The sequence below is a fragment of the Ruditapes philippinarum genome, unplaced genomic scaffold (genome assembly GCF_026571515.1).
Source record: "Ruditapes philippinarum isolate M1 unplaced genomic scaffold, ASM2657151v2 ctg12795_1_1_1_1, whole genome shotgun sequence".
In the NCBI taxonomy this organism is placed as follows: domain Eukaryota; kingdom Metazoa; phylum Mollusca; class Bivalvia; order Venerida; family Veneridae; genus Ruditapes; species Ruditapes philippinarum.
This window is the reverse complement of record NW_026866565.1, coordinates 16,292-28,535: the sequence shown is the minus strand read 5'-3', so window position 1 is coordinate 28,535 and position 12,244 is coordinate 16,292. Positions and strand designations below refer to the sequence as shown.

Here is a 12,244-nt window from a genome sequence, read left to right as displayed (position 1 = left end):
AATGCATTGATATAAGAACTAGTGTCCAGTGAGTATGCCACTTCTATATGAACCGCCCTACTTGCTAAGCAGCGGTGAAGATCACGCCATAACGTTTGACACGGCTCGCCTCAATTTCACCTCAAACGGCCCAAAGTAGTCCACGCCCACTCTAGTAAATGGAGGTTCGTCTGGTTTTACACGATCCTTTGGTAAATTTGACATTTTCTGTTCTCCAACCTGGGATTTCTGTCTACGACACACAATCGCACTTTGAAAAAAATGCTCCTTATAGCTGAGGGCGCATTAATCAACCAGTATTTTTGTCTCAGGACAGAGAGCATGTGGTTTCTACCGCTGTGTTTCAAGTTGTGGTGAATATTTTGAAGTATCAATGTCGACAAGCGATGACCCTTTGGCAAGATTATTTCGGATGTTTACTTTCTGCAGGTAAACTAGATTCATGCAAACGCCCTCCAACCCGCAACAATCCACCATCAAGATAGGGGTCAAGTTTTCTGATACTACTTTTTCGACTCACGTGATGACCTTTCTTCAGCAATTCAATTTCTTCTTTGAAGACAGTCCTCTGTGTGTACATCACAATAGCCTTTTCAGCTTCTAGTAAATCATCAACTGACAGTCTGGCTGACTCTTCTGGTTCAACAACCCCTTTTTGACCCTGTTGATGTACACGCTTACGAAGCTCATTTCGATATTTCAAGATCCAAGCAACGCCTTTTTTTAACTTGTACCAGGACGAATAGTAATTTATCAACTTCTCCGTTCCCGCATTCTCTAATTTACTACCATCTTCACTCTTTACGCAAGTGAGGTTTGCCTTTACTTTCTTCACTTCGGGATCGTCATCTCGGAGCTCGAAGTTATTCTCCCGCAGTGATGGCCAGTTTTCTTCCGTCATTTCCAAGAATTTAGGTGCTTCAATCCACCTTTCTCCCCAAAGTGAGTTTTCCACAGGAAGTCCTCTTGAAGCAATGTCTGCTGGATTCAACTTGGTGTTAATATAGCGCCAATCACTGACGTTTGAGCCTTCATGTATTATCATCAGTCTGTTGGCTACAAATGTGTGAAACCTAGAAGTCGTATTTCGCACATACCGTAATACTGACATGCTATCTGTCCAAAACACTGACCTATCAATTTTCATTTCTAGCTCATCTTTCAGCATTTTGTTTGTACGTACCGCTACTGTTGCTGCTGTCAGCTCAAAACGTGGTACAGTGACCTTCTTCAGAGGCGCTACCCCGAGAGATTTACCAATGACAAATGAACATTGAACTTTATCTTCCGTGTTCGTCATGCGCAAGTATGAGACTATGCCATAGCCACTTTTCACTATGCATCGGAAAAATGGTGTAGTTCTGTGTGCTTGATATCACCACAACCCAGGGAACTTGAAACATCTGTTCACTTTAAACTCGGACACCTTTTGAATATCGCACAGTATCATGCGCCATTTTCTCAGCAAATTTCGGTGGTACTGGATCATCCCAACCTAACTGTAACCTACAAAGCTCCTGTAGTAATAGTTTGGCATTTAGCATAACCGGAGCTAAGAACCCGAGAGGATCGAACACGCTACTAACCACTGATAGAATGCCTCGTCGAGTAAGCGGCTGGTCTTTGATCGCTAAGACAAAGCGAAATGTGTATGTTTCTGCACACCAGCTTAAGCCCAAAGCTCTGTCAATAGGTAAACTGTCTTGAATCTAGGTCTAAATCCTTGGCAAGGGCAGCTCTTTCTTGCGATGGGTTATTGAATTCATAACTTCTTTACTGTTTTACTTATCCATTTGGAGATGTTGAAACCTCCCTGCCTTAATAGAACCTTCAGATCGTGAAGCAAGGAGATTGCACTTTTCGCTTGACGAAAACAGACTTCAAGCAGTCGTCAACGTAGAAAATTATTCAGAACTGTTGTTTATCACATTGTCGTTGAACTGTCCCCGACAATCCATAGCGGTTTTTTTTTAACGCATAGTTTGCGCAGCTTGGCGAAGAGGTCGAGCCAAATAAATGGACGGTCATCTGATACTCAATTATAGGCTTACTTGTGTCTCCCTCTTCCCACCATAGGAATCTTATAAAAAGCTTCTATCTTCTACTGGTACTAGCACTTGATTTAGAACATGCTGTCTATGTCTCCCATTATGGCTATTTCTTCTTGACGAAACTTAAGAAGCGTACCTGAAAGTGTATTTGTGAGATTTGGTCCCTGCAGTAATTGGTCGTTAAGTGATGTGCCGTGAAATCTTGCCGCACAGTCGAACACTACTCTCAGTTTTTTTTCCTTTTTAGGGTGGTATACACCATGATGGGGCAGATTACCCAAACACGCGACAGTCAGTCTGTTGTAGTTGTTTCCTGGGACCCTTTCCGCATACCCTTCTCTCGTAAACCTTGCTCATGAAGTCCTGATATTGCGTATAAAATTTGGTGTCTCGCTTAAATCGCTTAGCTAATAATATCAGTTTCTTTGCTCAGCCCTGTTTTCGATTGTTCGGCATAGCAACATCAGAATTCTTAAATGGCAAATTCACTGTATAAATGTCCATCTTTCAAAAAGCTAATAGATTCTGACACAAATTTCGAGGAATCGTTGATCCTCCACTGAAGGCTCAAGCTTGTCGTCGATAGCGCGTTCGTTAAAGTCGTGATTGAACTGGTTGAGGACTTGTTTTTTCCAAGTCTGGTCTGGACTCGATTCTAGTAAATTCGACGTCACCGAAACTCAATTGTCTTTTTCTGTGTTTAGAGCCCAAAGGTCCATTTATCACCCACCCACAGGATGTTTTTACTGCAAATGGTCCGCCGTTTACACTTGGAATTACTTCATGGTTCCATTGCCCTTGGAACGTTAATACCAATTAATAGATCAATGTCACTTATTATTTCTCTGCAATGGTAAGTCTTTCAAATGCGACCATTCTGAACACTTTCGATTGACACTATGTCCTTTTTGACACTGGTAAACATTTCCGTGTGAATACTGGACCAAGCTCGATGGTGTTTTTCCCCATTTAATGCACTGATTTCCAGTCCAGTGATTTCATGTGTACTTTGAACGCTTTCTTGACCCATAGTAACCAAATTTATTCTTTTCCGTTTTCCTTGAACGTTCAGTTTACTTATCAATCTTTCTGTACAGAAGGATGCTGTACTCCCCGAGTCCAAAAATGCATAAGTTTCAACATACTTGCAGCTGTTTTTTACCTTTTAGGCGAACAGGCACAATTGGCAAAGCTTGATGTATTTTACTTCCAGCCCCTGTATGAGTTGCAGTTGCTTTTGTATTGAAAGGAGAGTCCTGATGCGGTTCCACATGTAATATTGTCAGGTGAAGCTTGGTACAAGTCTTACAGTTTGCTTTTTTTTTACAATTTAATTTTTGATGTCCTGACCTCAAGCAGGCAAAACATAAACCTTTGTCTCTTAGAAAGGCATACCTCTCTTTCAAGGGTAATTTTGTTATTTCCTTGCAATTTTCTAGCTCGTGAGATCCTTGACAAAACAAACATGGCTTTATAAATGCCGAACCAGGTTTATACCGGCTTTCTGCTTCGCGTTCATTGTGATGCTTTTCTTTCACACCGCTGTCTGAAACACTAGTAATGAGCGTTTTGCGCGTTCCGTAAGGCCTGTTTACTCTTGTAGATGATGACTGTTTATCCTGTGAGTTGATGTTTTTAGATGTATTTAGTACTTCTTTACCATAAATTGGATCCGTGGCCTTTTTTGCCTCCTTTCTAACAAAGTCAACCAAATGCTCAAATCTTACCACTTCCTTTTTACTCTTAATGTCATACACTATATTCCTCCACCTTTCATGTAAATAATACGGCAGTTTTTGCACCAGCAGCCTTAAGTTTTCGGAGTATTCTAAAACCCTCACTGAATCTAAACTTTCCACAGCAAACTGACATTCCCTCAAAAATATTCCAAACTTATCCAAATCTTGTGCTTTTTCCGGTCTGATTGGAGACCACTCAAGTGCCCTTTTCACGTATGCTCTTGCTATTATGTCCGGGTCTCCGTACCGCTCATGAAACTCGGCTAAAGCTGCCTTGTATCCACTTTCAGAGTTCATATGAGAGTACCCAAGAACGATTTTATGTGCTTCATCTTCTGTATATTGCAATAGAAAGTTCAGACGTTCCTCGTATGAATCTGTGTATGCACAAACTCTAGCGTTAAAATTGTCTAAGGAAAGTGCTGTATTCGATTGGATTGCCTTTAAAACATTGGATTTCAGCTTTTGGTTTATTCATTATTTTCGATACAGAGTTCATGTCGCGATTCAGTGAATTCACTATGCTGGATGTTTGTAGAACAGGTATTTCATTAATCCCTTGCTGAACATTGACTAACCGTGAACAGTTTGTGCCTTATCTATCTTAACATCATTGTTTACATTATGTTGATGCAAGTCATGTTCACTGAATGATTCATCATCTTTGATTTCACCTTGCTCAGTAGCAGTAGATACACAACGTTCTGGAATCCACACAGGAGAATTTGGATTTAGTACATACTTATTTTGAATGATGTGAGATTCCATAGGTGGTTCTTGCTTTATTTTGTGGTCGGTAAACTTAATATTGTCCTCCAGCAATTGGTCATCCACCATGCTTCTTTCTAAGTCTTCTAAAACCTTAGTCCGCGCATCACTCACTTGTAATTCAGTTTTAATTTCAAATTCCTTCTCTTTCATTTGAAGACTTAACTTTGCTTCTTCTAATTTTCTTTGCTCCTTTAGAGCTGATGCTCTTGCTAACAGTTCTGCCTTTCTTTGATTTTCTTTCATTTTAGCAATCGATAAGTTACTCGAAATACTTGAATGTCTACTTGATGATCTAGAGCTGCCACTATGATGAGATTTTGTTTCTAATTGTTCACTTGTTTCGCGTACACTACAGTTTTTCAGAAACCATTGTTCTGCCTCATGCTTTACATATGCATAGTCGCTGGTTATATTTTCAAATTGACTATTATCATCGTGCAATTCTGTTTCATTCAATAATTTTTTATACTGTTCATGTGCTATAAGCAACTGTTCATAATTGTTCAACCAGCTTGAGTACACACCCTTTACAGTTTGTTTATCACTTGTTTCATGTTGTAATAACCCTTTCAACTCTTCAGTTTTTGTATTAAGTGTCTCTATCATTCGTAGCCTTGCTTTTGATTTTATTTCTTTATTGTACTCTAATCCCTTCATGGTCAAAGTCCTTTTCCTTTCAGTTTCTACCTCAAGTTCTCCTTCCATTGGATCTTTCCCATCCATGGTTTCAAATTTGTTAATGATGTACTGACAATACAACTCGTTTGTTGATGCGTATCCCAGAGAGGTTTATTGATACGATTAACTGAAAATACATACATATGTTATACAGTACAAAGATATTATTATTATGCAATACAAAGATATTATTATCATTTGACTAGATTTACAAAATTATAAGAAGATAAGACTACAAGTGAGAGTTGCTAATTATTGTCCAAATTAATTTTAACAGAATAAAGAAACTGATTTAAAAGAAACATTTGTCACTTATATTTACTTAGCTTTGTTTAATAACAATATTCTAATCACCTTAAACTTGTCGTAAACAAAACAAAACTTCTTTAACACGTATTCTAGAAATGTCTCAAATTCAACAATATATGATACGTAAATACGTTTAACTAGCAAACAATCAGAATCTGCAGACAAGGGAAGAAACTCCGTATGACTGCCAAAGAAATCAATCAATATCACGTTAAATCCACAGACAACCGTACTGACATTAAGTATGCGTATTCTACATAAATACTCAAATTGATCCCTACCAAATTTGAAGTATGACGCAGTATTCTCAGTACAGAAAACAACAAAATATCTGGAAATTCATTTTCCCTCTAGAAAAGAAAATACTCTCTAAAAAGGAGATTTCGCCATTCGTCCCCGAACACCCTCGTAATACGCGAACATTCGCCACACCAAACCGCTACAAACGGCGGTTACAACTACTGTCCAAAACAGGCTCGAATAATCCAATTATCTAAAATAAAATGATCCCGCGAAAGCTCTACTTACAATAAAATAGCATGAAAATGGCAGACTCTGTTTGATTGAGTCTGTACATGCAAAGCCAATACTTCAACATATTCCATATTGCCTTGTTTTGGGCGTCGTTGTTTATGTTTCCCTTTTATTTTTATTCATTTTTGCATAATGAACTGAATGCTTCTATTTTCACCGAGAAAGACGCAAAGCATTCGACATCTTATTCGACCATGTTTCATGCTATCCATAATCATAACGATAATAATCGTATCCAGCACGACATTGTCGAGGAATTGTCAAATAGTTTGTTTTGCTAATCTATTATTCAAGTATTATGTACTATAGTTACCAATTAATGTCAGACTGACAAAGAAACAGACATATTATAATGATTTCAGCTGTAAATAGACAGCAATTAGACCAGGAAACCCTTTTCTATTTCCATATAATATCCTTTTTATTTCTGGGTCTTTTAATTTATACTCCTTGACCATTGAGAACGTAAAAGTAAGAGATAAACATATATGGCGTAAGAATAGCACTGTTCTTATTAGTATTTGTATTATTTTTACATGTATGTTGAACATTTATTCTTTGAAAAGTTAACAATATTATACCAGACATGTTGTCATTATGTATTTATAGCGGCATTATTTAGAGTCATTTTAGCTTTACTGGTATATTGTAGAAGCAAACTTCAGGCACGGGTAGATCCACCCAAAGGAGGTTACGTTATCCACCTGGGTAGGTTTTCCGCATGAAAAAATCCACAGTTTTGAAACCACATTGATGAGGGGCAAGTGATTTGAAGTCAACTACCTTATAATGAGATGAATACTGTTGTCGAGAATGTTTATATAGATAAAGATAAGTCGGTCACAATTTATTTTTCCCCTTTTAACAAATTCCAAAAAGACTAAATGAATGATTGGTATATTTTTCCATTTCGTATACTAGTATATTGTTGGCATTAGTTGTATCAATGTGTTGTGCCCTCGTTCCTACGATGAATGTGAATCTATTATAATATAACTATTTCTTGAATTTAACTGAATTGAAACTTGCAACTATTGTAAGTGACTAATCATACTATGGTATAATAACTACCAATATTTTACCACATGAAGTTGTCAGTTAGAGTTATTACTCATTTACCTGGAAAACAATAGTAGCAATACAAACAATCATTTTCTATTTTTCTCTCGTTATATTTACGAGCTAAATGCATTTGCCGAGAATCTGGAAGCAATATAATTTGACAGAACATAACGTTGATTTTTACTTAATTTCTAAAACATGGCGTATTACACATTCAACTTCATGTCACGGTTCGTGTATGTCAGGTCTGTTTCAATACATCATTTTGTGTAATACATTATTCATTAACTATGATATAGCCACACTTTCGTTTTATAACATTGATGTATTTTTTTAAAAAAAATGTTCAGTATCAAATGCATTTCTAAAACGAAAATCTTATACTTTCAAGGCAATATAATGCGAAAGGAGAGTTATGTATAAAAATGTGATAAGAACATTTGAAATAAATATCAGGCCATATTCGGAAATTTGAAGTGCCCTTAACATTATGATGAATAAAATTACATTACATTTAAAATACTTCCAATTTTCTAAAACTGTAATGCACGTACATATTTTTAAGGTTAATATGTCAATTGTGTTCTTCAAATTGATTTATTCAGAAAATGTTCTTCTTAAATTAAATCTGTATTGCATTAATATTAAACTTCATGATCAAATGATTTATAGAAATGAAGTATTAATACAATGTAATGATCAGAAATGTAAGTGCACCAGTAGTTTCAGTTAAGGTATTTGATGTAGATCATGAACGATTGCGGTTGCTTTTAATTAGTCTCATTGGCAAGGGGTATCCGTGACTTTTAAGCAGTTGTCCACTTATTACCCTAGGAAATTCTTCAATATTCGGAAGTTGTACAGTTAGCTTTCGAAACGTCTGCGTTTCTATTTAGGTGCACCTTGTGCCTGCCTTAAATAATGGATCGAGGGGCACCTGAGTCCTTCCTCCACCAATGAAAATGGAAATTAGCTGCTGGAGAAAATATGAAATCATTAAATTTCATGATTAGATGATTTATAGAAACGAAGTATACAAGTAAGATTCTGTGATACGAGTGTTGTTACAATTTTGCGTTTTACAGAATTAAACATAAAATTGATAAAGAATATAAAGGCAAGTCTTACATAGTTTCGATAGAAAGTGTTTGTCCTGTCCATTTTCGATATTATAACAAATAAATACAAACAGTTTTATGCAAAATCAAACAATATCGGCCCCACCTGTCAAACAACAATCTAATTAAGAATGAAATATTCGAGCAAAAATAGCATGTGCTTTTGTTTTTTTAATCACATTCTCTAGTTATCATATTCTCTAATTAGTCTTAGTTTTACACTCCCTTGGTATCATGTAAAGGTTAATAGACATGACAAAACTGTAACTAAAATCATAAGCATTGATTAATCAGAAATAAATTAATAGGCAGACATGAAAATAGAACTGATTTTTCATGCTTTTGTTTGATTCAATGCCATCGGCCATCATTCCTGACATTGGAAGGATACGTTTCTTTCTTAAAATTCATAGAATATAAAAAGCAACTTAATCTTAACCTTAAGAAAATCATTACCATGCACGCATGTTATTAATAAACAATTTTCCTCCTTATACACTGCTTTAATTGGTTATTTTTATAAAGAAATAAATAACTTGTGTGTTCAAAAATTTGAATCGAGCGGTTTGTTTACTATTTCTGTTTGCCGTATTGCCTAAAACTTGACGTCTAAATATCTTGGGCCCTCTCAAGCTGTATAGTATAAAATGAATACTAATGTATGCGGTGTTCAGAGCGCGGTTTATACTGTTCATGTTCTGAACATTACAATAAGCCGAAGCCTCTTTTCAAGTTTTCTGTTGCTAAAGGTAACCACATTTACTGCGATCATTCTCGCAACTAAGCTTTTCATAAATTTTATCGTATTTATTAAATGTTTCTTTTTGGCTATCACGAACAGGACTATCTGCTTTAACAATTATTTAAGAAACTAAAATAAAGAAAAATGGGTTAATTTTTATCACATACCTTTGCCGATTATACTTCTTAAAAAATGATATTGCATGCCCGTGCATATATTTTTACGCGACGTCATTTGCGTTATACAAACATAGTGTAAAACATGCTAAATGTTAGCGTTACACAATACGCGTGTCAATAAACAAAGACTTGTTTGCACTTTAAACAGTCTATATTTTAGACATGTGATAAATAAAATATTATATTTGTGTTTGTTCAATAATTCATTTATTAAAGTCGTTGAATAAACTAATATTTTGTCCGTCAGAGGCTCGCGAAATATAATTTTATTCAAGTCATTCAATAAATTCAGTAACGCACATATACTCATTCAATGTCCGCTACTTTTTCAAATCTTTGAAAAGAACAGAAACCTGAGAAGAAACACATGGTGATTGAATGTTTTATGAGTCTAGGTTATTGACAAGAAAGAATTTATCAAGAGACGTAGTATTTCAATCCTTTACAACTCACGTATTTTATATATAATATATCAAAATAGAACTTAAACAAAATGTTTGTGGTTTACAACTGAAATATAGCTGAAACATCACGTGGATATGAATGTGACAGAGAATGCGTTGGAAGACCGCCTTAAATTTCATGGAATGATTTAAGATTTTCCCACACGTAATTGTGATACGTACTTTAGTGCGAATGTCTGATAAAACGATATTTCATTGACAAAAAAGATACTTCATCGTCAAAATCTCAACCTATTTAATTCTAAATCTACTAAATATTTTAATATATTAGACTTGTCAAACTTTTAATTAAGACTAAAAGTTGTTATGAAATTGGAAAATGCCAATGAACAGGGAAATCGGTGTTATTTTACTTTACATTTTTCCGTTTTGTAGGTGGCATTCGGTATTTCATGCATCGCTTTCGTTTTTACTTGGATCAGCTCAACGATTATTTTAGAGCCGAAAAGTTGTGGTTGTTATTTATCGGAATAGTCTGCCTATTGTCATTGAGACACATTGAAAACTGGCGGCGCCCAACTAGACATGACAATGGAAATATCACTGACAGGTATAGAAGACCATATATGTCTGTATTTTATTTCTTTTTTAATATACACGTGTAGTCTATAGCAGGGCAAGCCAAAGCCCGGAACCCCTCCGCAGACACGGTATTTTACGTCCTCTTTGAAATTTTAAGAGTGATCTGTTATGATTATGATCGGACAGTACAGATATGTTACCTGTGCATGGTATAAACTAGTGTTTAGAATATGTTGCCGCAGACTTGCTAAGGGTTAAACTGCAACATACAGAAACAGATCGTGAAAATAAAATGTATTATAGAGTAGTAACGATATCAAATGTTAAAATTTAAAGTCCATGGTTATAAATAGTATCTTACTCTTTTTTATTTATGTTATGATTTAAGGTAATATCTTTAACAATAAAAGGTTGAAATCTTATTAAATAATATTTCGTTGTTACATAATGTTGTAAATGTTTACAAACAATGATATGGTTAATTGGAGGGATTTTTTTGGTCAATATATTTATACACAGAAAGTTTTAACTGTAAATAGATTTAAGGTTTTGAAAACAGATAATCACTTTTGAAATGAATAGTTTGAATTATTTTCAGGTGTAGATTAAGTCTCAATTTTCATAATTTGTCTTTATGAGACAAAATATAATTTCAAATATCCCTGGCATCGAACCAAACGTAACATCTGTTTGAAAACAAATCTGAAAATGTAAACTGTCTCCCTCTCAATTTAATCAATGATGTTACGATTATTGAATATCGTTTAGCACGACATTATTGTTATGGATACATGTTATGTGGTATTTTAAACTTCTTTTATTTGACCATTTATCAACTCAGGTGGTTCCAGTGGCCCTACTTGAATACTGTATAATCACCCTTAGGATATGTTGCCTGCTTTTGAAATTTGTCTTTTGACATCTTGTCTGTGATATGAAAGTTTCATAACCTCAGATCCCCTTTCAAAATTTCATTTGTTTTTAGTTCCATCCATTAATTTCTCGTTTAAGGGACACGCATCCTTTGCCTTGGGGCCATATGCCGCTTTTCATGGAATGGCACTACTGTGTCACATTGAATGTTCCATGATCCCGCCGTATGAACACAACTAAAGTTTCACTAATTGCGTGTTAAATTTTTAATATTGTTAAAGCTGGTGCTAGCGAGGCGTGGATGGTATGATGCTCTTTCAAGTACCGTCCATGAACAGGCTTAATGAAACTGAGCCAGCAACATTTTCAATTTTAACATGCTGGACTTTCTGTAGGGATTCTTTTTCTCTATTGTAAAATATAGCATGATACTTAATAACACTTCATCAATGCAAGTTTTTGTTTCGTTCCCGTTTAAAGTATATTTTTGATTTATAGATAAATTTTGAAAATCATAACATTTATGATGATATGTCGATAATTTCATCTCCACACTTGTATCAACTGACTTGTGAAATTAACCTATTACAGTAAGACTTTTGATAACAAGCGAGAAGTGAATTCGGGAACGTGTGTCGGACAGGACAAAACAGTGTAGTTAGTCTAAGAAAGTATTTCACACAAGTCATTCACTTTTAATCATAATATTCAAGGTTACTTTTAATAATGAAAATGATAAAAGGTATTTCATTTTACATAACGTACGAAGAGCATCTTATTTTACCACACTATTTTTTTCTTAACGATAGTTTAACATTATTCCTTATAGAACTAACATTTATGTTTACGCAGACAACTTTGATCATTGTAATAAATGTAAGATAATGTTATATGTAATTGAATAAAGTCCTGACTTAACGATCTCATGGTATTACTTTAACGCTATTACACAATAGTCAGTTGATAGGAAAGAAATTATTCATTTTACAATCAAGCAAATAAATTCCTGCTTAGAAAAATAGGTTACCATCGTTAATTTGGTCGAGTCATATTTAATGTCAGAAACATTGTCAACATTGGAAGACATCATTTGAAGACTGTGTGTGTATATATTTTATCTAAAAAAACGTATACAGTAAATGTTTACTCGTCTGAATGTTTGTGTGGCTTGTCTGTTTTCTACGTTTCATCTAGAAATGAAA

General features: G+C 35.0%; 3 protein-coding genes across 3 annotated transcripts; all 3 read right to left on the bottom strand.

Moving 5' to 3' along the window:
* Window positions 1–403: 403 nt before the first annotated feature.
* On the bottom strand, window positions 404–1,300 carry LOC132732937 (uncharacterized). Its single transcript, XM_060719461.1, has one exon. It carries the CDS (start codon window positions 1,298–1,300, stop codon window positions 404–406), a length of 897 nt encoding a protein of 298 aa, XP_060575444.1.
* A 1,677-nt stretch (window positions 1,301–2,977) lies between these two features.
* Window positions 2,978–6,000, bottom strand: LOC132732938 (uncharacterized). Its single transcript, XM_060719462.1, has 2 exons — window positions 5,830–6,000; window positions 2,978–5,366 (listed from the first exon to the last, which is right to left on the bottom strand). Exon 2 carries the CDS (start codon window positions 5,282–5,284, stop codon window positions 4,364–4,366), a length of 921 nt encoding a protein of 306 aa, XP_060575445.1. The 5' UTR covers window positions 5,285–5,366; window positions 5,830–6,000; the 3' UTR covers window positions 2,978–4,363.
* LOC132732936 (uncharacterized) lies at window positions 3,188–4,087 on the bottom strand. Its single transcript, XM_060719460.1, has one exon. The coding sequence runs from the start codon at window positions 4,085–4,087 to the stop codon at window positions 3,188–3,190; it is 900 nt and encodes a 299-aa protein (XP_060575443.1).
* Window positions 6,001–12,244: the final 6,244 nt, after the last annotated feature.